General features: G+C 43.1%; 1 protein-coding gene across 2 annotated transcripts; it reads left to right on the forward strand.

Annotated features, from left to right (window-relative positions):
• Positions 1–1811: 1811 nt before the first annotated feature.
• Positions 1812–23126, forward strand: PTGR1 (prostaglandin reductase 1). 2 transcript variants are annotated; one of them, XM_046023276.1, is made up of 11 exons: positions 1833–1965; positions 2709–2879; positions 3824–3939; positions 5345–5390; positions 6124–6180; positions 8813–8980; positions 10712–10829; positions 11540–11695; positions 14628–14736; positions 19045–19163; positions 22876–23126. In XM_046023276.1, the coding sequence occupies exons 3-11, from the start codon at positions 3834–3836 to the stop codon at positions 22984–22986; spliced, it is 990 nt and encodes a 329-aa protein (XP_045879232.1). In that variant the 5' UTR covers positions 1833–1965; positions 2709–2879; positions 3824–3833; the 3' UTR covers positions 22987–23126. The 2 variants fall into 2 exon arrangements, with proteins under 2 accessions (XP_045879231.1, XP_045879232.1); XM_046023275.1 differs by lacking the exon at positions 2709–2879 and having other exon boundaries at positions 1812–1965.
• The last annotated feature ends 3062 nt before the right edge of the window (positions 23127–26188 follow it).

The raw sequence follows: 26188 nt of genomic DNA on the forward strand, positions 1-26188 counted from the left end.
AGACCAATCCCAGGGACTGGGATTCATGACCTGCGCCAAAGGCAGAGGCTTAACCAACTGAGTCATCCAGGCAGAGCTTTAGAGAGGTAACTGAAGTTATATGAGGTCATAAATGGTTGCGCTCTAATCTATGTGATTGTATTTGAAGACAGGACCTTCAAAAAGATGACTAAATTCAATGGATACTGTTAGGTGGGGCTTAAAGAAGAAAGATACACCAAGGATGTGCGTGCACAGAGAAAAACACTGTGAGAACACAGAAAGAAGGTGGCCATCAGCAAGCCAAGAAGCTCAGGAGAAGCCAAACTGGCCAATACTTTGATCTGGATGTCCAGTTTCCATAACGTGAGAAACTTAAATTTCTGTTGTTTAAGCTATACAACCGATGGTATTTTGTTATGCAGCTCTAACAACCAATAGACATTCTCAGAGACACCCAGATTTCTTTCAGCTCCTCTGTTGAAAGCTTTTTTTAAAAAAAATATTTATTTATTTATTTGACAGACAGAGACCACAAGTAGGCACAGAGGCAGGCAGAGAAAGGGGGAAGCCGGCACCCTGCTGAGCAGAGAGCCTGATGTGGGGCTCAATCCCAGGACCCTGGAATCAGGGCCTGATCCAAAGGCAGAGGCTTAACCCACTGAGTCACCCAGGTGCCCCCTCTGTTCAAAGCTTTTCAAGTCACCAAACAAACCAACTTTCCTGCAAAGCTGACAATAATACACACCTAACATCTGATTATTACTAAATTTTATGTTACTATTTTATGTTGAAAGCTGAGAAGTCTGTCTCTTGGAGTTCTGAATCTTTGACTCAGTGCCTTGTTAACTGAAAGCCTAGCAAAGAGAAGAGAAGAATCTGACCCCTGATGACACTTGACTAGTTTAGGGAACCCAGGCCCATGCTTTTCAGTCTTTAATTGGCCCCTGATTGGTTTAGAGACATTTCAACCAATGAAATGTGGAGGAGTCTTGCTAGGAATTTTGTGACATGGATATTTTTCTTTCCTTTAGGTTCGTAGAGCTACTGTAGCCACTGCGTCACCCTGAGGGAAGCAAGGCTTTCTGATGCCCAGAAAGCAGTGTAATAAGGATAAAATATGCCAGATCTTGATTCAGACCATCCCTGAAGCCCATCTTACTTCTGGACTTTTCCAGTCACATGAACCAGTAAATCTCTTATTTTTTAAGCCAATATAAGTCTCATGTAACTTGCAAAACCTCCACCCCCCCCAAAAAAAAAACACAAAAACGATTTTGTTTTTGATACAGGTAGGTGCAAGGGTACAAATCTGATTAAAGTCAGAGCTCATCCTTTGGGGGGCATAAATTCATTTGCACTGATCAAATTGGCAGAAAGTGAATACAACAATAATACCAGTTTTGATGTTACCTAAAGGTAACAGAAACTCACCAACATTGATGGTAGGAATGTAAATTGTTATTGTATTTTTGGGAAACAATCTGGTAATATACTAGGTTTATCAGTCCCTGACTGGATCAGAACTCAGTGGGAAGTCTGCTTGAGATTCTCTCTCACTCTCTCTGCCCCTCCCCCATTCTCTCTCTCTCTCTCTCTTTCTAATAAATAAATAAATAAAAAGTAGAAAACTCTGCCCTCTGCTCAGGGATCCAGCATTTGTCTCCTTCCTGCCTGAGCTGGGAAGGCTGAGGCTGGTTCTCCCACACACCATCTTTGCACCCAATTCCCAGTTAGGAACTGTTGCAAGTACGGTTCCATCTGGGCAGGGCTCCGATGGAGACCTTTGCTATTGGAAGCACACCCCTAACACACACACACACACACACACACACACACGCACGCACGCACGCACGCGCCTGCACAAACTTGCAGGAGCAGGGAAGCTGCACCCTCTCCCAGACGGCCTTAAATTCAGTCGGTGGGCGCTCTGCTGCACAACCCCAACCACATTCTCTGTCTAGGTAGTGGAACCTGCGGACTTGGGTAAGTAAACATCTCCGCCCCGCTCTTTTTTCCTGCTGAGTTCCTAGAATTCCCTATCATGGAACGTTTGCGCGTTGTTCTCCCTCTCTTTCTTAATAACTTCTGAGTCTTGCACAAGAGGAAAGGGAAAGTCAGATGTCCCGATCCATGCCCACGGGCCCCTCCTTGCTCTTGGGGGTTTCGGAGACAAGCTGGAACGAAGCGCACCGGCTGTCTGCATTTGGGTGCATGGCTAAGCTGCCTTAGCCAGGGCGGCGGCTGGCCAAGAAACTTGCGGGACGGCAAAACTGGGACCATTGTGGAAGGAGACGAAAGAAAAGGGTCGGAATTTGGTTAGTGGACACCGGCGCGTGCGGGAAAGGAGGTGGGAGCCAAGGGCGAGTGTGCCTGAGGGCACTGCACCCGGGCACCTTCCTTTGGTGGGTGGGACGCTCCCTGAACTTCGGCGGCCTCTGAGGCCACATCCTTTCGGGGGCGGAGGACGACTTTGGGACTTGCAACGAGGTCAGAAGTCGCACATGGCTGCCTTTTTGGGAAAAGAGACATGTAGAAGAGCGGGGCTGCGGATTCGACTGCCGGGAACGGTCCCTTTGCAAAGCAAAAGGATCCAGGGCACTGCTGTTACCCGCCCCCAACATGCATATTCATGAGGGGGCGGGCAAAAGAAAGTTCCTTGTGGAACGGGGGCAAAGGTCGTCCGAAATCCAGGGAGTCCAGGTCCTGACTGATTGAAGTCTTGACAGCCAGCAAGGGTCGGCATCCTCGGGTCTCTCTGATCCAGTTCGCCCGGAGTTTGCGCGCTCAAACTCCATGTTCTTCAGCCCACGTGAGATCAATCTTTGCTTCTGAAACAGCGCTGGGAGTTTTGCCATCGATACGCTGCGTCCGATTTGGTTGGGCTATTTTCCAGCCAGGTGAAGACAATTCGTTTTTGCATTCCCTCAGTTTCCATAAAATCCGAAACTATTGAGGTTCTTGCAGCCCCTTGTAACGCGAGCACGCAGGCGGGGTCGGTAGGGCGCGGATCGCAGGAAGAGCTGACGGCCAGAAACGACTTCTCCTGCGGCCGGAAAGCTCCGCCTCTGTTTTCTTTGTTCCGGGGACCCCTAACTCTTTCCTGCTTGCACTGCGGCGGGACCGCGGAAATAGCGACCGCAGACCGGTCCGCTAGAGGTAGACGCACACGTGAGGAAGGGGCGGCTCCCGGAGGGGACACGGAGGAGATCGGTCCAAGCAACAAGTCCCGATCCCAAAGCTCTAGGGCCTCCTGAATCATCTCTCTAGTTTCCGGTGGAGGCGAGCGTAGACCTCGGATTTCCCATTTGGTGGCAAAGTCACCTCGCCCCGGAGCGGAGCAGCAGCGCCACACCGTGGTGTCTGGAGGCTGAGACTGGGGGCCTTGGTGGTTCTCTCCCGTTTGGTTCTTGCGTTTGAAGCTTTCTCAGGATTCGCTGTCTGTGAGGCGAGGAACGGTGTGTTTGCACGCCGCGGAGCTGTCCAGTGCCCTAATGAAACCCCATTGATGTCTGGGAAGAATGCGCCAGTTTTAACAGTTTTCCCGTCCTGGAGATTTCTGAGGAAGGCTCGGTTTCCTCATTCGTGCTCTCTCCACTGGCAGTGATAATAATGCCTATCTGGGAGGGAATTTATGGGGGTAAAATGAGATGATGCGTCCTAAGGGCTCAGCACCGTAACAGAAAGGTAGTAAATACTCTTAATAAATGTGGTTGGCGTTAAATGGTCCTGGAGAGAAGCAGACGATGAATGGATCCTGCTGCCGGGCTTCAGGGCAGGGGCTGGGAAGTCATAAGAATCCAGTCACGTCATGGTAGTCGACTGTGTGTTGACTGTGTTCCAGAAACCTCAGGATGGTTCGTGCTAAGAGCTGGACCCTGAAGAAGCACTTTGAAGGCAGTCCTACTCACAACAACTTCGAGTTGAAGACAGTTGAACTCCCATCCTTAAAAAATGGAGGTAAGTCACAGATTTGAGCTGGAAAAGACTGTATCAGTTAGGCTTTGCTGCATAATAAAGTACCTCAATATTTAGTGACATCAGACAATATGTATTGGCTCACAATTCTGTGGGTTGGCAATTTGGGCTGGGTTAATTTGGTGGTAACTCTAAGCTTCATCTGGGCTAACCATTTAACTGAGGATGGACCTCCTTCATTTGTCTGGTGGTAGCACGCTTTCTGCAGATGTGTGTGCCTCAGTCTTCAGGGTGGACTTTCTACCAGGCTAGCTTCTAGCAGGCTTTGAGCTCTCTGTCTTCTCAGTGGTCCCACTGATCTAGAGCACCAGGTGTTAGCAAGTACTTTTCAAGCCTCTGCTTAGATCATGTTTGCTGCTATGCAAAGCAAGTCACATAGCCACGTCCAAATTCAAAGAGTGAGACATAGACTTCTTGATGGGAGGACGGCAAGGAGGCCCCACACAGCAATGGGACATCTTTGTGACAATTTTGCAATCTGCCACAGAGACTTTCTCAAGGTTTTCTGTTTGAAGTCATGTGGGAGGAGGATCCCTCTGATTTCTTTCATAATTGAAATGGTACATTGTTTGTGACTTCGACAAATGCTAGGGAGGATTTCCTCTCTGTCCTGGCAATCCTGATGATGGGGTAAGCAAGTGGGGTAAGCAGGGCCTAACAGCCATGTGCAGAGCTCAGATTATCCTGTGCACAGACAGGAGGGAAAAACTCTCATCCTTCACTGAGGAGTCTCCCATCCCATTGGGGGAAGTAGAAGGACAAAGCAAACCCCTAAAGAAATCTAGGGGAGAGAAACAGCAGCACATAGCATGTTTGGAGATTAATTTAGTAGAGCAGACAATAAGGGGTATTTACAGGTGGGTAGGCAGGCTTGGAGAAAGGGGCATGCAATCAAATAGCATGGTCAAGTTCGGTCCCATCTAAGTTGGGATAGATAGCCAGGACCCAGATTCAAAATTCCAGAGAATGTGTGCATGAGGGTCACTCCAGCAAAATCTATATTCTTTAGTCCTAACAGGGGCTATCAGTGACACCTTATGGGAGCACTGGAACATAGTGATTATAAATGTGGCCCAGACCAAGTTCCTTAATCTAAGCCTAAATGAAATGGAAACAGTAATAGTTGGGAATATCATATGAAATAATCCATGTAAAGCATGGAGTGACTTCTGAGTAGATAACATGGTGATAATGGTGATGGTGAGGCTGATGATGGTTTGGGCTGGACCCTGCTTGTCTCTTCAGTAGCAAGCACAGAAGGGCAACCATGAAGCAGAAAGACAATCTTATTTAGAATGTTTACTTTGACTACTTACATAGAATGCCAAAGTCAATGAAGGCATCAAGCATTGAGTTTCTAATTTCCCGTGGAATGCTTTATTTATAGAGGTCCTGCTGGAAGCTTTGTTCCTTACTGTGGATCCTTATATGAGGTATGACTTTTCTCCCAAAAAGTTACGTGTTGTGCTTTGGACCCTGTTTTGAAATAGTCCATCTTTTAAAATATCCAACTGATTGTCATTCCCCCTGTTGTCCCAGTATAATATCAGCGATAAGATTCACAGATGCTCATCTTTGCCAGCAAAGGTTTGAGAAGTTTGATGAGAGATTCCCTTGGCCTCTCTTTGACCATTTCCTATCTTAATATGCACAATTTGCCTCTCACTGTTCCCGAAAAAGTAAAAGTCTAAAGAAACCCAAATCCGATTTGTCCATTTCACTACTGACAACTAACTTGAGTAGAGGAAGATGGTAAGACTAAAATAAACCTTTTTTGCCTTCCATTTAACTGTGTTCTTTTAATTTAATCAAATATGTGTATCTAGTAAACAACTCGGTAATTTTACTTATTGGTAAATAATGTAGTCATCATTCTTTAAAATAATTATTTTCAGAGCTGATCAATAGAGATTCAAATCTAAGGTTAAAAAAAAAAAGTTTCCAAATGTTAACTAACATCCCTTCTTGTGTAGTTAGTAGGATTCTGTGACGATTCCAATTTGTAAGCCTTTCCAATCAATTCTCCTCCAATACCAACCAATTCCAGCCAGGGGCGGGGTTTGATGACCCTGCCAAAATCAAGAGTCAGAAACACAGCCCACTGAGCCACCCAGGTGCCCTTTCCCAAGAAGTCTTTATGTATTAAAAATGGATTTTTTTTTTCAGAGTGGCGGCCAAAAAATTGAAGGAGGGTGATGTGATGATGGGGCAGCAAGTGGCCAGGTATTTCTGTGTGTCTCCATGTTTGAGAAATATGTCTCTCCTTTACCTCCTTCTGGGTCCGCTTCTGTCTATCATCCCTATAATTTCTTCAGCCCATGTGATTCACTCACTGATCTTGGAAGCAGCTTGGGAAACCTTGCCCCTTTCCTGACTAGTTGGGATAGAGGGAAGCCTGTGAAATTACCATCGTTACTTAAAAATTACTTAAAAAATTATAATTGTCCAATTTACGATTATTATAAAAATTCAAGTAAATCAAATATTTGTTTGATGGGAACTGGAAGATCCCTCACCATCTGAAACTTAGAGGTGACTGTTGTTAATGTATTATTATTTCAAAAAATTATTTAATACACCAACTAGTATTTATAATTTTTCTTAAATAATGGCATTATATGCCCTTTAATGAATTGCTTTTTCTCGCTTTTACTATGTTATGGATATCTTTTGTTGATAATATGTAAATATACTACCTACCTTTTAGTGGCTGCAATTTTTTTTTTAAATCAATCTTTTTTTTTTCTCCCAAAGATTTTATTTATTTGAGAGAGACAGAGCACAAATGGAGAGGGGAGGCGCAGAGGGAGAAGCAAACTCCCCACTGAGCAGGGAGCCTGACAGGGCTCAAACCCAGAATCCAGAATCACAACCTGAACTGAGCTCAGACGCTCAACCAACTGAGCCACCCAGGCATCCCTTAATGGCTGCCAATTTATCCCATTGTTATCTGCTGTGTAACTAATCTACTCCTGGTAGCAACTGTTTCCAGTTTTTTCTATCACAAATAGTTCTATAAGGAACATGTATGCCTCTTTACGTGTATGTTTGTGTATTCTCTGCCTACTTGGATGAATATTGCTTCACATTAAATTCCCAGAAGTATAAATTATAGGTCAAAGGAGATGCATATTTTATTTATTTATTCATTTATTCATTTATTATTTTAGAGAGAGAGAGAGCACAGGTTTGGGAAGGGGCAGAGGAAGGGGGAGAAAGTCTTAAGCAGACTCCGTGTTGAGCACAGAGCCCAGTGCAGGGTTCAGTCTCAGCACCCTGAGATTATGACTTGAGTCTAAACCTCATCAAATGCTTAACCAGCCTTGCCACCAAGATGCCTGAGAGATGCCCATTTTTTTTCAAATGAGCAATCATCTAATTTATAAAAAGATGCAGCAATATTTAAAATGATACAAAATATCAATTTCAAAATGACATAAAAAATGAGTGTATTTAACCATACTCAGCTCATAACAGAGCAAATGGTTAAGAAGAGTAATTCATGCTATCGCATATTGTTAATACAAACTGGCAACAGAAAAAGTTGGTAAAGGAAGGCAGAAGAACTCCATCTTTTAAGAATTAGAATCAAAGTGCTCCATTATTATCTAGCATCTGCTCAATGTTGTACCTGTGTTAGAAATGTACATGATGGGAACTCCAGGGATCTTCTGGATCCTTCCTTTAAGGTCCTGGTCAACTGTAGCCACAATATAACACTTGTGCTGAGTTCCTCTCTGTACTAAGCAGGCATCTGCATAGGTTCCTTTGTGTGTGCATGGTAACCATTCAAATCTTGGATCCTTGGCAATCCTTAGAACTACTCAATACTTTTGCTTCAGTTTCTCACTTTCACCTATTACACGGTCAGTTATATAAGGGATACACTTGGGATACAGACAGTCCATCATTGACTGTGCTAAGTAAAGTTTGACTTTAATGGAAAAGTTGATGAAGTTGGTATCAACCAGGATGTGGTATGGTTGGCCCAGCTGTGTGTTCTATTGGAAGAATAAGCAGGGAGGATTTGGGGGGACTTTTGATCTTTCCATAGTGGCTGCACCAGTTTTCATTCTCATAATATACATTTTAAAATATATCATTAAGATTGCCATAGCACATCCCAGAATATTAGCAGTTATCTTTATATTGTGGGATTAGAACCGATATTTTTATTTCATATTTCAAATTTTCTAAAATAAATGTGTTACATAGCTTCATGATCGGGAGGAAGACAGTAAAAAATGGTAATGGTGGGAGAAGTGGGGAGAAAGAGAGTCTGCAGATGAGACTAAAAAGAAGCAGCTTAGAGGGGGAGGCAAAAATCCCAGTGAAGTCAGTATTATGGAAACCAATGAGGAAGAGTCTGGGTAGCCCAGAGTGTTGAATACAGTAGAAGGGTAAAATCAGATAATGAATGAAGAGTGTCCACTAGATTTCTGCAATCAGAAGTTGCTATGACCCTAGTGGAGTAGCAGGGCTGAAAGGCAGGTTGCGCTGGAGAGGACAGTACTAAAGATTCGGGAAAGAGGAGGGGCTAGGGATGGAGGGCGGCCCCTGAAGAACAGAAGAGGCTGGTGTCCAGGGCACCTTGAGCCCGACGATACATGCCTCTTAGAGAGAAGTGGGTGAGGACGGGGACAGATGTGGAACCCGTTCAGAGAGTTCCTCTCTAATGGCCCATATTTTCTCTCAAGGAGGCGAGGAACCAGCGGCGAGGAATTACGATGGAGAGATGTGGTGGGATATTTAATCATGGATTATTAACTTTAGTGCCCTTTTAGGAAACCACCCATGCAGCATTCCAACTCCCTTGAAAGAGGTTTCCCATGTCGTAATGTGCTTTGTCTTCTAGAGTTGTGGAAAGTAAAAACTCAGCCTTCCCAGCAGGAGCTCTGGTAGTGGCTTTTTCAGGCTGGACGACACACTCTATTTCTAATGGGAAAGATCTGGAAAAGCTACCCGCAGAGTGGCCGGACACCATCCCAGTGTCTTTGGCTCTAGGAACAGTGGGCATGACAGGGTGAGTTTCATGGGTGTATCTCATTTGTTTAAAAACGTGACATTCTGGTTTTCTAAAATAGTTTGTTCAGATTGTGGTCAGCACATAGGGTGTCTTGCGGCTATCCTGGCTCCAGAGATTTAACATTCCCCCAGAGTTTGTGTTGCTTCCTTCATTGGACCTCTGTTTTCTCTGCGAAGCTGGAGATGTTTTGGAGATGTGTGTTTTGCTCTCCAATCTGTTGATTGAAATCCCCCTTAGACCAAAGTGTGCCTTTAATTTTTCCTCTAAGATTCCTTTTCTGTTGACTTCATCTTACCTCCTTTCCATTTTTAGAAGGGTGTGATGTTTGGGAAAGGCCTTGTGTATCTCGGGTCAATATGTCTAACTGAGAGCTGATTTTAGAATTTTCTAGAATGGAAATTAGGATGGGAGGGGTATTGATTGTCATGGGTGGAATGACACAATCAGAAAATGCACCTTCTGCTTCACATTTGAGGTTACGCTAACTTGTCCAGCACACTCTGGCTTCAGCATTCATTGGGGCGGTGGTTCTGTTGATTCATAAGAATCATCTGGTCATATACAGTCCAGGTGTTCGTGTTCCAGCATTTCTGAATCAGTGGGTCTGAGGTGGGGCCTGGGAATCCAAATTTTTCATAAAATTCCAGTTGATTCTGAGACTGGTGGTACTCCATCCGACTTTCAAAAAACACTGTGGGAATATTAGCTTTTGGGTCCTCAGAAAAAGTGCAGATTTCTGTCCCTTTCGCTGCCTCACCTTCAATTTCCAACCCTAATGGATCCCCAGATATACTCAGAGGCAGACGTATAATTTCTGTTTTGTATGGAAATGAATTTGTCTGAATTTGTCTGAAATTTTGCAAGCGGCTTAGCAATCACCATAGTGGATATAGATTTCATTGGCTCAGACTCAGGGGTGCAAAAACATAATAAAGTCAGTGATTGTTCACATTGTTCAGGTTTAATACTTGGGATTTCCTTTTTTTCCTATCCCTAAGGTTGATGCAAAGCTCCGAGGGCTAACACAAATTCTGTGTCAGGAGAAGGGAGACAACAGCTTCTTGAACTTGATCTGTCTTAGTCTTACACCGGTCTCCTTTTCCCACTGAGTCCTCTGCCACATCGCCTTCCAGGATGGCCATCCAAGCTGGTGGATTCTTCACCCAGTATTTGTCAGTACTGTCTGAGCTGCATCTCTGTAGACCCCGTAGTTCTTTCTTTGCAAGCTAACTTTGACATCTCCTTTGGGATGAGATGGGGAAAGGGCACAAATTCTTCCATCCCACTTAGGAGCCATGGAAAACTCCCGGTGTCTCTCTGGGACCCCCTTGTGCCTAGACACCGCATATACCATTCTGTCTGTCCTGTTGATGATATGGAGGCTTTGCTCACGAAGTTCGCCCTCTCCCTAGGACACACATGTTCTAGGACACACTGTTCTAGGATCCCTCGAGTGGATCTTCTTTTGCTTCTGAGACTTGACCTTGGGATTGACAGGTGCAGCCCCTTTCCATCCAAGTCTCCATTTCTTCTCTAATTCCCATCATCTTTATTCCTAAGGAGGAGGTGGACCATTAGTGGTCAGTAATATTCATTTCCTGTGGTTTTTTTGAGCTTTTACTTGGACCCACAGCACTGGGCTGTCGAAAAGGCCTTCAGGATGTATCTGAATGAGTTATAGGGAAGAGCAACAAATCTATCCACATATCTTTGATTTCCTTCCCTCAGGCTAACAGCCTACTTTGGCCTGCTTGACATTTGTGGTGTGAAGGGTGGAGAAACAGTGATGGTTAATGCAGCGGCAGGAGCGGTAGGCTCTGTGGTGGGGCAGATAGCTAAGCTCAAGGTAAGTGGCTTCTTCAAGTGCCAAACATTTACTCAACACCCACAGTGTGCAATGAGAACACACCAGTGAACAGAGCAAACCTTCCCCAGTCTCACAGAATTCAGTGGAGTGGGTCTTGTTTAGAAGTTGAAGATACATTCAGAATATAAGAGATTTCTGAAGAGCTACTCTCTGTGTACCAATACAGTCTCTAGTCTCATCCTGAAAGTGCTTTTCAGAATGTTCTCTAGTTCCTCTATGATTAGACAGGATCTAGTCCAATGCTTTAGCCCAAATCAAAGAACAAGGGGGCAGTCACCAAGAGGGCTGACAAGGGGCCTGAGCGTCCCAGAACTGTGCCCAGATTATAGTCTAAAGGACCACAGTACCAAAAGATAGCATGCAAGTAACTGTAAGAGAAGACCAAAAATAAAGAAACAAGAGAGTCAAATACAAAGGTTGTCAAGCCAGCAAGTTAAAATGAGCTGTAAACCACATAACCAGAGACTGGAATCTACTGGTTGGTCAGAGGCAAGCAGAAGTTACAAGTTCGGTTATAGGCTGATTCAGGGACTAATTTCACCTATAGCCCTATTGGCCTATATGGTGTCTTCATATATGTGGCTCAGCACTTAGGATGTTATTGGGGAACCTGATCGTACTAGCTAGGAGGGAGGTTGGTCCATGCTTTTGACTTATAAATAGTTTCCATTTTTTCCCTCCCCATTTAGGGCTGCAAAGTTGTTGGAGCAGCAGGGTCTGATGAAAAGGTTGACTACCTTAAAAAGCTTGGATATGATGTTGCCTTTAACTACAAAACAGTAGGGTCTTTAGAAGAAACTTTGAAAAAAGCCTCTCCTGATGGTTATGATTGTTACTTTGATAATGTGAGTACAAACTAGACTTAATATCTTATTTACTAACAAGCTACTATACAAGAGAATATGCTTCTAGAGTTTCCACCTAAAATATGTAAAGAGAGTACATATGCCTTTAAAAGAACAGGCGTATTGAGATAATAATTTACCCATTTTTAAGGGTTGAACCTAGTTGTTTTTTAATACATTCACAGAATTGTACAATCATCACCACAATCAGTTTTAGAACATTTCATTATCCCAGAACAATGATGGTATACTCCCCATTTGCCCTCAAAAGTGGTCTTTTGTGACTAGCTTCTTACGCTATACATGAGCATGTTTTCAAGTTTCATCCATGTTGTAATGTGTCTCAGGGCTTCATTCCTTTTTTTTTATGACCACATAATATTCCATTGCCTGGATATACTATATTTTATTTATCTATCCATCAATTGACGAGCAGCTGAGTAATTTTTACTTTTTGGCTATTATGCTTAATGTTGCTATGAACATTCCTGATTAAGTTTTTGTGTGGATATATGTTTTCATTCTTCTTGGGTATGTACCTATACATGGAATTATTGGGTCACATGGCACCTCCATAATTAACATTTTGAAGAACTGAAAAGCAATTTTGCAAAATGGCTGCACTATTTTATATTCTCGCCAGCAGTGTATGAGGGTTCCAATTTCCCTACATCCTCATCAACACTTACTATCTATGATTTTTATTATGGCTATCCTTGTGGGTTTGAAGTAGAATTTCATTGTGATTTTGATTTTCACTTCCCTAATTGCTAATGATACTGGATGGCTTTTCACGTGCTTATTGGCCATTTATATATCTTTGGAGATATGTCTGTTTCGATCTTTTGCCCATTTTTCAATTGGGTTGTTGGTTGAGTTTTAAGAGTTCTTCATAAAGCTCTGATAAGTCCCTTATCAGATATAGTCAATTCTCAATATTCCTCATAGTTATGTTCTATCAAGCACCACAAATCCTGAACTATTGCTTCTAGGGGAAGTATGTACATTTATGTACATGCTTCAACATGATTATCATCTTAAATCCTAAAAACCGTCTTTCCTACAGCTTCTATTTTCTTTTCTTTTTTTTTTTTTTAAGATTTTATTTATTTGACAAACAGAGATCACAAGTAGGCAGAGAGGCAGGCAGAGAGAGAGGGGGAAGCAGGCTCCCTGTCGAGCAGAGAGCCCGTTGCGGGGCTCGATCCCAGGACCCCGAGATCATGACCTGAGCCGAACGCAGAGGTTTAACCCACTGAGCCACCCAGGCGCCCCTTTTCTTTTCTTTTTAAAAAAGATTTTGTTTATTTGACAGAGAGACAGGGAGAGAGGAAACACAAGCAGGGGGAGTGGGAGAGGGAGAAGCAGGCTTCCCGCTGAGGAGGGAGTCCAATGCTGGGCTCAGTCCCCAGACTCTGGGATCATGACCTAAGCTGAAAGCAGATGCTTAACGACTGAGCCATGCAGGTGCCCTTTTCTTTATTTTTCAAAAGAGAAAAGGAGGTTCAGAAGTGGTAAGAAGCTTACCTGAGGCTGCCCCACAAACTCATCCCATATTTGGGATTCACACCCCATCTAACCAGCCCCAGAGCTGGAGCTTTTTTAATCCACTCTGCACTGCCCCCTACTGCTTTCCTTCCCCAGTAATCTCTGAGAGAGCTGAAAAAAAGACAGAGCCTTGGCCTTTGTTGACCTTGCCTGGGAACTTTGTGTCTCTCCCTCAGCTCTAGGCTTGTCTCCAAATGATCAGGCAAGCTCTGTGAGTGTTGTTATAAATAAATGTTAGCAAGTAATCCCATTCTCAAATACGGAATATTTAGGAGGATTGGCTCTGGTTTGCAATTCTTTTCTCCTGGTCTGTGAGTTGTTTTTTACTTTCTTTTTTGCTTTTCTTTCACTTTCTTTTCTTTTTCTTTCTTTTTTTTTTTTTTAATTTTATATATTTATTTGACAGAGAGATCACAAGTAGGCAGAGAGGCAGGCAGAGAGAGAAAGGGAAGCAGGCTCTCTGAGCAGGCTCCCTGCTGAGCAAAGATCCCGATGCGGGACTCAATCCCAGGACCCTAAGATCATGACCTGAGCCAAAGGCAGTGGCTTAACCCACTGAGCCATCCAGGTTCCCCTTCTTTCACTTTCTTGATGGTGTCCTTTGAAACACAAAAGTTTTAAATTTTGATGAAGGCCGATTTATTTTTCCTTTTGTTGGTTGGGCATTTGGTGTCATGTCTAAAAAGGCCTTGCCTTATCCAAGGTCACAAAGATTTATTCCTGTTTTTTTTTTTCTTTTTTTCTAAGAGTTTTATGGTGTTAGCCCTTATATTTAGGCCCATGATACATTTTAAGTTAATTTTTGTGTATTGTGTAGGAAGAGGTCTGATTTCATTCTTTTCCATATCCAGTTATTCTATACCATGTGTTAAAAAGACTATTTTTTTCCTCCTATTACATTGTTTTGGCACTCCTGTCAAAAATCAATGGACCATAAAGTAAGAGTTTATTTCTGGACTCTCAAGTTAGTTCTGTTGATCTATATGTCGGTGCCCACACTGTCTTGCTTGGTACAGCTTTGTAGTAAGTTTTGAAATTGCAAAATGAGAGTCCTCCAACTTTGTTCTTGATGTGGCTTTTGAGTATTTTGTCCATGCTCTTGGATAGGGGCAATAAGATTATTGAACTGATCAGAGAACTCCAAAATATAATAAAATGAAACGTATAAGTTATATATGGTATGTTCCTACAGATAGAAATGCCCGGCCTCTCCTGTCTTTTTCCAACTGCAATTTTCTGCACTGCTGAGCTAACTCAATCAGGTTTTTTTTTTTTTTTCAATTCTAGAATAAATTTTGTGAAATGATGGATGTGACTTACTGATTCTCCTGAGTCTTCCAGTATTTAGATTATTTAACATGGGTTTTGTTTTCATCCTGTGTAGGTAGGTGGAGAGTTTTCAAACATTGTTATCCCCCAGATGAAGAAATTTGGAAGAATTGCCATATGTGGGGCCATATCTACATACAATAGGACTCGCCAGCTTCCCCCAGGTAATGAGCTCGTGCACATGATCACAGAGGTAGAACGACGGGACAAGGAGAAGATTCACGGATGTGCTATAGGCCAGTGACTATCAAAATGTTAAAAAGCCTTCCTGATATTCTTGATGAAATAGTGTTTATTAAACTAAAAATATGTAATTTCATATATTTGTACTAAATAGCTTATATCACATTTTGATATCAAGAAATAACAGAATCTGAAACCATAGAAGAGTGTTGATTATTTTTTTTTATTTTAATTCATGTGTTTTAATTCATTACGTAATAATAATATCACAGTCTATTTTACAAGTTAAATGTATGAGAATGTATGAAATAGAAATGGTAGGAAAAAAACTAAACATAGGTCAGAGTGTTGATAATTTTTAAAAGTTTTAGTTTTTTACCTATTGTTTTGGGCAAAGTTGTCAAAAGGACACCATGATTTGGTTTAGAAACAGAACACCTTGGTCTGGCTGCTGCAGTGTGAGGGTTCTTTAGGATACTTGAGATGTTGCTGGAGTTATGGGGTTGGGGGGAGGATAACTTGACAGGTGAAGGGAACAATGAGTTGCCATTTCCTTCTGATGGTAGTGGTGGTGGTTCCTAGAGCAGCAGGACACACTGGCTCCCCCAAACTGACCACTTCCAATGAGAGGGAAAGGAGTGTGCATTTCCCCTCTGTTCCTGGATTGTCCTTGTTTTGTTTCTGCTGTGCCTCTGTCCCCCACTTCTCCACTCTCCTATGCAGACACTACCTTCTCCCCTCCATACCACAGAGATCCAAAAGCAGTATCAACTAGAGAACTGTATTCCTTAAGTCCTACTTCTCTGAGAGACATGGTACCAGCCTCTTACTCTGTGGGTGGGGAGATGAATGGAAAGAGGACCAGAGGCTTTTTTTTTTGTTTAAAGATTTTATTTATTTATTTGACACAGAGAGAGAGATCACAAGTAGGCAGAGAGACAGGCAGAGGGAGAGGGGGAAGCAGGATCCCCGCTGAGCAGAGAGCCCAATGCGGGGCTTGATCCCAGGACCCTGAGATCATGACCTGAGCTGAAGAGAGGCTTAACCCACTGAGCCAACCAGGTGCCCCGACCAGATGCTTTTTAAATCCAATCAGCAAGAGACTAAAAGACGTGTCTTCTGAACTCCTCATACAGAGTCCTTCTCTACTGCAATTCTTTTTTATTTTTTGAGATTCTTTTGGATTTTTTTTTTTAACTTTATTTTAGAGAGAGAGGGAGCCAGTGCAGGGGAGAAGAAGAGGCTGAGGGAGAGAATCTCAAGCAGACTCCAAGCTAAGTGCAGATCCTAACATGGGGCCTGATCCCACAACACTGAGATCAAGACCTGAGTGGAAACCAAGAGTCAGTCACTCAATAGACTGAGCCACACAGGCATCCCTCAAGACTACAACAGCTCTGTGCTCTTCGTGAGATTACAGATTTACCCCCCAAAAAAGGAGAAAAAAGAGCAAAAAGGAATCTTGGAGAGTGTCATCGGGATCTGGGAGGATAGCCATAAATAAATTGGGTGTTCATTCCATGATGGGCTTCACTCATGGGAATGAAACCCTAGAGCCCAGCTAGTCAACAACCCCACAACCACATTGAGGCAAGTGAGCGAGACTGGAAGGGGCTGAGAAAGGACAGCTTGTAGATTCCCCCTTGGTTGTGAAAAATCAAAGACCCTACCTTCTCTAAGAAGACTCCAGGTACATTTGGCAGTCTTATTGTTAGGGACTTTTCCCCCTGTATTTTCCTAACTGATGCTAAGCTAGAATCATGGAAAATCTTCTGCCTGCCCATTGAGCAAAGCTCCAGGATGCATTTTCTTGACCGTAGTCCAATTAGGTACAGCCAACTATTTTGGGTCCAGTAACTTGATCTAGTTTTTTTAGCAATTAGGGTTTGGAAGTTCAGCTGCTTGGATAGGTCTTTGAGACATCAGCTGGCCTCGTCCATCCATTTTAGACGAGATTCTGCCCTGCCTCTGATCTCCCGAAATTCTGACAAATTTCACTAGCTCAGGGGTAATTAATTATTTCCCAGCTTTAATGCCACATTAAAGTGCCACATTCTTTTTTTTTCTTTGATGGGTTTTAACTATATTTTGTTTTTGTTTTTTTTAAGGTTTTATTTATTTTAGAGACGGAGACAGAGCATGAGTTGGGGGGGAGGAAACAGAGGGAGAGGGAGAGGCAGACTCCCACTGAGCAGGGAGCCGTACATGGGGCTCAGTCCCAGAACTCTGAGATCATGACCTGAGCTGAAGGCAGATAATCAACTGAGCCATCCAGGCACCCCAATTTTTTAAAAATTTAAATTCAATTAATTAACATACAGTGTATTATTAGTTTCTGAGGCAGAGTTCAGTGATTCATCAGTTGTATATAACATCCAGTGCTCATTCCATCAAGTGCCCTCCTTTAATGCCCATCACCCAGTTACCTCACCCCCCCACCCCCTCCCCTGCAGCAACCTTCAGTTTGTTTCCTATGATTAAGAGTCTCTTATGGTTTGTCTCCCTCTCCGAGTTCATCTTGTTTTATTTTTCCCTCCCTGCCTCTGTGTTAAAATGCCGTATTCTTATTGCTCCCAATAAAGAGACCGTATTCCCATCAGGGTGGATGAGCCCAGAAATAGTATTTCATCCTCTTCCAAGATGAGGGAATAAGGATTCCAATCCCTAACCTGAGAAGAACTGTGGTTGCTGTGGGTCTTCTGAAGAAGCGCTCTTTGTGCCAGAGCAACCTATAGCGCCTGGACGTGCCGCTCTCCTGGGTCACCCTCACATCTCACTCATTTTGCAACAGTTTCTTTTGATCTAGGAAAAAGCCCTATTTTTCTTACTGCTCCTGTGACTTTCTTCAAAGTGCTGAGTGGGAACCTTTAGCTTGAGTGATGCCAGTCACGAAGGATGTCACAAAAAAATTCTGCCAGTCACCTTGGCTCTTCTTCCCAGGCATTTTCTCCTGACATCCTGGAACTTTTCACAGTATGCTCAGGGGTCATTCCCTCGGTTTCTGGTCCCTTCGGATCCTTGGGAAAAGAAGCCAGACAACCAACACAACCTTTTCTCTCACACACAGAAGTGTACTACCTTCTTAATAGGCTGCCCCGTAGCCTAGGGCTTTTTCTAGGCTGGTGGTTCTCAAAGTGTGGGCCCAGGATCAACAGCATCATCCTCTCCTGAGAACTATAGAAATATAGATTCTTGGGATCCACTCCATATCCACAATCAGAAATTCGGGGAGCAGCCAGCGTCGTCTTTCCACAAGCTCTCCGTGTGATCCTCATACACACCAAGTTGCGAGACCACTGTTTGGGCCGACTCTTAGTATCCCAAAATGACGAGGCCTGGGACAGGTAGAACCGCTGAGCCTCTTGATCTGTTCTCTCTTGGCTCTCGGGTCAGAGGCTGACAATAGCTTTTTTATACCTGCTTTGAGAAGAGAACAAGAGACAGGGCTATGCCGTAGAATGACTGCAGTAAGTCATAAAGAAAAGAACATATGAAGTATCGGGACTATCACGGTATTTATGCCTGAGTAGCACAGAAATATTTTCACAGGTTATCTTCAGGATCTCTTTCTGTTCCATAGAACTGTTCAGGATGTTTTTGGTGGGTCTTGGCCCTAGCGCGTGAAGGCTGAACATCCGCTGGCTGCCTGGCCTGTGTAAGGGCTCTGAGTGTGTATCAGTCCAATTGCTGCTGTGACAAATTATCTCAAGTTTAGCGGCTAGCAACAACAGAGATCTATTGTCTTGTAGTTCTGGGGATCAAAAGTCTACAATGGGTCAGCAGGGCTGAATTCTTTCCGAAGGCCCAAGAGGCTGTTAACTTGCCTTTTCCAGCTTCTAGAGCTGCTGCATCCCCCGGCTCGCGGTCCCTTCCTCCATCCACAAAGCCCGCAGCACAGAGTCTCCCAGTATCTCTCTCTCTCTCTCTCACTCTGATCTGTGTTTCCAGCATTGCACATTTTTTCCTGCTTCTGACTTTTCTGCCTCCTTTACAGGGACCCTCCTGATTATAATGGGCCCACTGAGTAATACCCAATAATCTCTTCAGCTAAAGGCTCTTAACTTGATCATACCTCCAAAGTCCCTTTTGCCACATAAGGCAAGACGTTCACAGCCATCTTTGGGGACCGTGATTCTGCCTGCCTCAGAGGCCAGGTTGATTTATGGAGAGCCCCATGGATCAGAAACGAGTGGAGAAATCTAGAACAGTGACGTGACTTGTACTGCTCGTGTTTTTGCCACGGCCATCTCTCTGGACCCTGTCACCTAAATGTGTCCTCCCATTCACAGGCCCACCCCCAGAGAACATTATCTATCAGGAGCTCCGCATGGAAGGGTTCATCGTCACCCGCTGGCAAGGAGAGGTCCGCCAGAAGGCTCTGAAAGACTTGCTGCAGTGGGTCATGGAGGTAACTGTCCCCCTGTCGCACACCAGAGTCCATTCCCTCTACACTATAGGTCTCACCTCCATGGCAAAGAGAGGTGCATCTCCCTGCTCCCCCTTTTAGAACAAAATCCCAGAGAGAGTTGTTTACACTCACTGTCTGCAGTTCCTCTGTCCATTCTTTTCTCTTTTTTTCCTGTTCATTCTTTCTTAAACCCACGTATCAGGCTTGTACCCGCTTGCCAGTCTACCAGATTGCCTCTGTCAAGGCTGACGGTGTCCTCATGCTGTGGACTGCAAGGGTCAGTGGCTCATATCCTATGGCTGTGGCGAGCCTATGACAGAGGTGATCGTGCTCTCCTCAGTACATTTTCTTCCCTGGGCTCTCGGTTTTCCTGCAAAAACTGCAAAACTCCCCATTTAATATAAAGACCAGGGCTCTCAGTTTTCCTCGCAGATTTGCCCTTCTCAGAGGATCTCCTCCTCTGCCAGCTTCTTTCCTGCTCTCCAAATTAATAACAGAGTGTCCCAAGGGTCAGGACTGGGCTCACCGGCCTTCTTTTCTTCTCTACCCACCGTCTACCTATCCCTTACGTAGCTCAGCCTGGCTCTTGGCCTGAAATATCCTCCAGATGCCGATGGCTCCTGAAGTCTGTCTCCAGCCTGGGGGCTCTGCCCTGGACTCTCGGCCGCTCAGCAGCAGCTGCACGCGCACGTGTAATACACATCTTTGACTCAACACGTCAAAAACTAAATATGTCTTGATCTTTCCTGCCAGACCCGTTCCACATACAGATCTCACCATGGCAGTTACAGCAATTCTATCCTCCTAGTTGCTCAGTCCAAAAACCTTGAAATCATCTCTTTGATTCCTTTCTTTCTCTCCTACTCACACCTCCTCTGTCAGGAAATTCTGGTGGCTCAACCTTCAAGATGCCCGCAGAATCTGACCAGCTCTTCCCCCTCCGCTACTACCGCCCGTGTCCAGGCCGCCATCCGTTCTCACCTGGATGTTGCAGGAGCCTCTGTCTGACCTCCTGACTTTATGCCCCAACAGACAATTCCCAACACAGCTGCCAGAGTGATCTTTTTTTTTTTTTTAATTTTATTTATTTATTTAGACAGAGAGAGATCACAAGTAGGCAGAGAGGCGGGCAGAGAGAGAAGGGGAAGCAGGCTCCTCGCTGAGCAGAAAGCCCGATGTGGGGCTCAATCCCAGGACCCTGAAACCATGATCCGAGCTGAAGGCAGAGGCTTCAACCCACTGAGCCACCCAGGTGCCCCGCCAGAGTGATCTTTTAAAGCATAAATCAAACCATGTCATCCTTCAGCTCAGATCTCTGCAAAACTCCCCATTTCATATAGAATAAAACCTACAAGGCTATACATGATCTGACCTTCATTACCTCTGCAATTTTATTTCTTAGTGTTCACCCTCTTGCTCACTCTGCCCAATCCCTCTCCACCTCTGTCCCTCTGTAACTGCTTCCTTAATTCGCTCATTCCCCTTAGGACTCTGTTAAAAACTACCTGCTGAATGAGGCAACTTTTAAAATGGCCCTGTTTTAAATTGCAACCCCCTTTCATTTTTTTTTTTTAATTTACTTATTTTGGGGGAGAGTGTGTGTGCTTGCAAGCCAGGGTGGGTGGGGGGAGGACAAGCAGATTGTACACTCAGCACAGAATCCATTGAGGGGCTCGATCCCATGACCTTGAGATCCCAGCCTCGAGATCACGACCTCAGTAGAAACCAAGAGTCTGATGCTTAACCGACAGAGCCACACAGGCGTGTCTGCAATCCCCCTTCATTCTTGATCCTCCTTATCTTGCTTTTACTCCATAGCAATTATCATCTTTTAACATAATGTATTCTATAATTCACGCGTATTTGTTGCGCATCTCCCTCTGATGAGAATGTAACCTCCACGAAGGCAGTAACATTCGTGCATTGTCGAATACATCTGGAGATGCATATATTCGTGCCGTGGCTCTTCCAGCCCCTCGGTTGGTGTCTTCTTAGGGCCACGGCCTCAGATCCACAGGAGAAGCCTATCCCCTTGTCCCGTGCTGTGACACTTTCCCACCGTACACCACATGGTTATTCAGAACACTGCATAGCAACCAAGGGCCATCATTTTAGTGTTAGAGGGGAAGTGGTATCACACTTCTAAACTCCTGGCTTGATCATCGTTTCCCAATCCAGAGCAAAAGATTGCTCCTCTGGCAGCCACTGAGCTTGGTGCTTTTCCCAGTCCAGCACTTGGAGTGCTGAGCTGGGCTCTTTCCAGGAAGCTGAGAAGAGCTGAATGATTTTTAAGTTCCCAGTGTGGAGCCTCTTTGTCCCTGTTGGTGAAATCCGATCTAGCCCTCCCACGGTCACCGCTGATGACACGAAGCCACTGTGCTGGGGTCCTGCATGCCTCCTCCGGACACAATGGACCTAATGACAGTCTTGTTTTCAGTAACTAGTGAATTGGCCGAATTTCTCTCTCACCTACTTATTTTTTTCCTCATCAATTCCCTTTCTGAAAAATACACTTTTCTTTTAGAACAGTTTTCAATTTACAGAAAAATTACCAAGTTAGGGGGTGCCTGGGTAGCTCAGTCAAGGGTGGCTGCCCTTGGCTCAGGCCATGATCTCAGGGTCCTGGGATCGAGCCCCGAATCGGGCTCCTTGCTCAGCCAGGAATTTGCTTCTCCCTCTGCCTCATCCCCTGCTTGTGCACTCGTTCTCTCTCTCTCTCTCTCTCTCACTGTGTCTCTGTCAAATAAATAAATAAAAGCTTAAAAAAGAAAAATCACAAAGTTAGTACAGCAAGTTTCCTTAGGCCCTGTATGCTGTACCTTAATTTACCATATTATTAACACTTCTTTATTAGTATTCGTCCTCTACTTTGAACTTTTAAACTTTGGGTTACAGCTTTTAACCCCTTTCCAGGTTCTTTGCCTCTTTAAGAACAGGAAAAAACTGGGGCTTTCTAGTAAAGGGTTCAAATCCCAGCTGCATACATGTTAGTTGTGCGACCACCAGGCAAACAGTCCCTCCATAAATCCATACCGGGTGCTAAGCCATCACTGGAATACATTAGGAAAGTAAGCGATGTCAGGTAGCTCTGGTCTCCACATAAGGCCCCTTTAAAAAAAAACCTTGAAAATGTAAATTAATTCCACTTAGTAGACTGCCTTGTAGTAGAAAGAAAAATAAACCCTACTAAATGAACCCTTCCCTCCCACACTCCTAAATGAATATTCAACATATATTGAAAGAATCTGGGCTTGATGTGAGGGCTGACTATTACACTACCACGGTATTTACATTTGCTGAACAGGCTCTGCCTCTTCAGGGATCAAAGAGGCAATGATGCTATGTTATGAAGCTACCGGAAGGATTAAAACAGATAATATCCTGCAAGGGGGCCCCTTTTTCCATCTTCTTTCATCTCCTCTGAGATCATTACCTTATTAAACTTTCCCATATAATTTACTTAGAAATTGCTTGTTCACTTCCTGTGACATTTCTCCTATTATTATGCTGTGATCTAATACCTATTATCAAAGTTTTATTTGTACTTTGTGGATCATGCCCCGAGATCGATTATAAGTTCATGGGGGACAGAGCCTCCATCTTAGATTTCCAGGTTTCCCATAGTGTACCTGATTAATTTGCTGCTATGATGAGAAGAGTATCATTTAGAATATGAAATTAATCTGTTATATTTATTGTTGTTCTGATACAGGGTAAAATCCAATACCACGAATACATCACTGAAGGATTTGAAAACATGCCACCTGCATTTATGGGAATGCTGAAAGGAGATAATTTGGGAAAAACAATAGTGAAAGCATGAAAAAAATGACACATGGAATCTAGCATTTGGATGATTAATTTCTTTTTAACCACTTAGTAAAAGTGTGTATTACCTTCATTATCTAAGAAATAGTCATTGTGATGAGTTTGATCTACCTAATAAAACACATTTAACTGGTATGTAATTGGAATAGAGAGTGAAAATTTCACAGTGAATAATGGCCAATCACCTCACTCCCTATTACTGTTCCTTCTGGCTTATGGTGCAAACCAATGGTTTGGAGTTCAAAAGTTTACTGCTTCTGTGACTTTGGAGTTCTGATTTTTTTTTTCCGATCTGTAAAGTGAGAATAGTATCATAGGGGTACTGGGGTGGCTCAGCCCATTAAACATCTGACTCTCGATTTCAGCTCAGGTCATGATCAGGGTTGTAGGACTGAGTTCTGCTTTAGGCTCCAAGGTTAGTGGGAAGTCTGCTTCGGATTCTCTCCCTCTCCCTTGGTCCCTTTCCCCTCACTGCATACACACTCTCTCTCTAAAATAAAAAAAAATAAATAAATCTTCAAAACAAAACACAAACACCAGCATAATGCATACTCTGTACTAGGGACACAGTAAATGTTAGCTACCTTCCTGTAGAAATTAGTGAAGTCATAAAGTTACCACCCTCATTGCTTATTACATGAGAAGAAATAATCATTGCTAATGTATGGTGGTCTCAAGGCAGTTGAGTCTAATAACATCACACCAAGGAAGGGATTTATTGTTCCATAGGTATGTATCAATAAGTATCGATACAATTTGTCTCCAGGGAAGAGAACTGAGGAGTGCCTGAAGGGCAGGGATAAGAAAGAAACTTCACACTATATAACCTTTTGTGCTTTTTAAATTCTGAATCTTACAAATTATTTATCCACTATTAAAAAAAAATACAATTAAAGAAACAAAAGTCCTTGCTCTCCCCATTCCGTATGGGGAAAGTAAAACATATGTATGAGTGAAAACTTAGGAAAGTGTGGGGGTACCCTCACCCAAGATGGGCACCTCTGGTGTCTTTAACTCAAAGATGTCCATACTGAACCTCCAGCAATTACAGTGTAAGTTTTCCCACCATGGTGCTACTGGTGCCCATGGAGATTTCTGTTCTTGGGCTTCAACTCCAATAGCACAAGTCTCTGTATCTGCCTGTCAGATGCTTAATTGACTGAGCCACCCAGGTGCCCCAACAGCATTTATTTTTAATTTTGATAACACTTAATTTTTTTCCCTTTAGTTACTGATTTTCGTATCTCACCTAAGAAACCTTTGCCTAACTCAAGGTCATGAAATCTTTCTCCCATATTTCATTAAGTTTTATATGTTATGTTAGATCTGTGACAGAGCAGAGAATAGGGGATTGAGATTGACATCAAAGGAGCAAGAGAGAATTTTCTGGGGTCATTTCAGTGTTCTGTTGGGGTGGGGATGACATAAGGGGAGACATTTGTCAGAACTCATAAAGTGGTATGTTTAAATGTGCATCTCATATGTAAATAATACCTCAATACAGTTAATTTTTAAAAAGAAGAAAAAATATGTCCAGTACAAAAAACATAGGCCACAAGACAGGAGCTTGTGAGCTACCAAGCTGCCACGACTCCTGACTTACTCAGAGGGAGAGAGACAGACAATAATCAGCCAAGGTAAGGCCAAGGTCTGTGAGATCCACAACCACACAGTATGTACTTTTGGGAAAGCCTCCCAAGCAGGCATTAATATTTTCAACTCCAGAGGAGACAGGAGGAACACAGGGCTTCCTGTTCCCCTCACTTCCATCTACATCTCTTTCTGGAATTTACCTTGGTCCCAACAGTAAGATAGGTATCCGTCTTAATTTTTTCCAAGTTATGAGCCAGTTTTCCCTACATCATTTATGGAATCCATCTTTCCTTCATTGACTTGAAATACATCTTTTACTATGTTTTCTATTTGTAGGTACTTGATTCCATATCTAGACCTACCCACTCAAAACACAAAGATGTGTGTTTCATTGTTTTGCTACTAATGTGAATAGGATTTTTTTCCATTGCATTTTTTAGTTATTGCTAGAGCTTGGGAAAGTTTTAAAATACATCTATCAATCAATGCACAATTATGCATTTATGTAATAAAGTATTAAAAGAGTGCCCTTTTTAATTCAGTATTTCAGAATAACTCATTTTTAAGTTTTATTTTACTTAAATTCAGTTAATTATGTATATCATTAGTTTCAGAGGATTAACTCATTTAAAATACTTGCCACAGGTTTTATCCTGATGTTAACAGCATAATCCACAACTACTGCCAAGTGGCTAATTAGACTTGATATGATACAATTCATTGTGATTTTTGCCAGCATGCAATAGTTCACAATTCAAGTATTTGGAGTTTATGTTCCGTGAACTTGTGTATGTCCCAAGAATATAATTTTTTCAGTACAATTTCATAGTAAAGTGACAGTCAACAGCCTACAGATGAAGGATGAAGAATTTCCAGATAAAGAACCAGGCAGGACATCAACACTGACAGCGTATTTTCAGCCCAATTGAAAAAGTTGAACAAGATCTACAGAGCTTCTAATTTTAAGGGAGTAAGAAATCTGCCTTCTTGTCCAGAAAATCATCCAAAACAACCTAGGTCATAAGAAACAGAAAAACAAACTCCATTTAAGAAAAATTAAGAGGAACCAGTAGGATTTTTGAAACCCGTTGTTATAAGAAAGACAGGCAATAACAAGTGATGGCAAAGAGGTGAAAAATCGATTTTGCCAATTTACTCACACATTGCTGATAGGGATGTAAAGTGGTGGGGCCCCTTTGGGAAACAGTTCAGGAATTCTTCAAAATGCTAAACAGAGTTGCCATGTACACCACACTCACTGTTTCACTCACTAGTATACACCAAAGAATCGAAATCATACATCTACATAAAAACTTATACCCAAATATTCATAGCAGCATTATTCATAACAGCCCAAAGAAGAAGCAACCCAATGTCCATCAAATGATGAATGGCTGTCATGTGGTATATCCGTACAATGGAATACTATTCAGCCATAAAAAGGAATGAAGTACTGATACACGCTACAATATAAATAGATTTTTTGAAACATCAGGCTAACTGAAAGAAAACAGACACAAAAGGCCGTTCGTTGTATGATTTTTTAAAAACGATTTTATTTACTTATTTGGGAGAGAGAGTGAACGAGAGAGAAAGGGAGAAGG

Source organism: Meles meles, chromosome 11 (genome assembly GCF_922984935.1).
Source record: "Meles meles chromosome 11, mMelMel3.1 paternal haplotype, whole genome shotgun sequence".
Taxonomy (NCBI): domain Eukaryota; kingdom Metazoa; phylum Chordata; class Mammalia; order Carnivora; family Mustelidae; genus Meles; species Meles meles.

Coding starts and splice junctions, on each gene's coding strand:
- PTGR1 (XM_046023275.1), top strand. CDS start 3,834: ATGGTTCGTGCTAAGAGCTGGACCCTGAAGAAGCACTTTGAAGGCAGT. Junction 8,981..10,711: donor GGAACAGTGGGCATGACAGG/GTGAGTTTCATG, acceptor TCCTTCCCTCAG/GCTAACAGCCTACTTTGGCC. Junction 11,696..14,627: donor ATGATTGTTACTTTGATAAT/GTGAGTACAAAC, acceptor CATCCTGTGTAG/GTAGGTGGAGAGTTTTCAAA.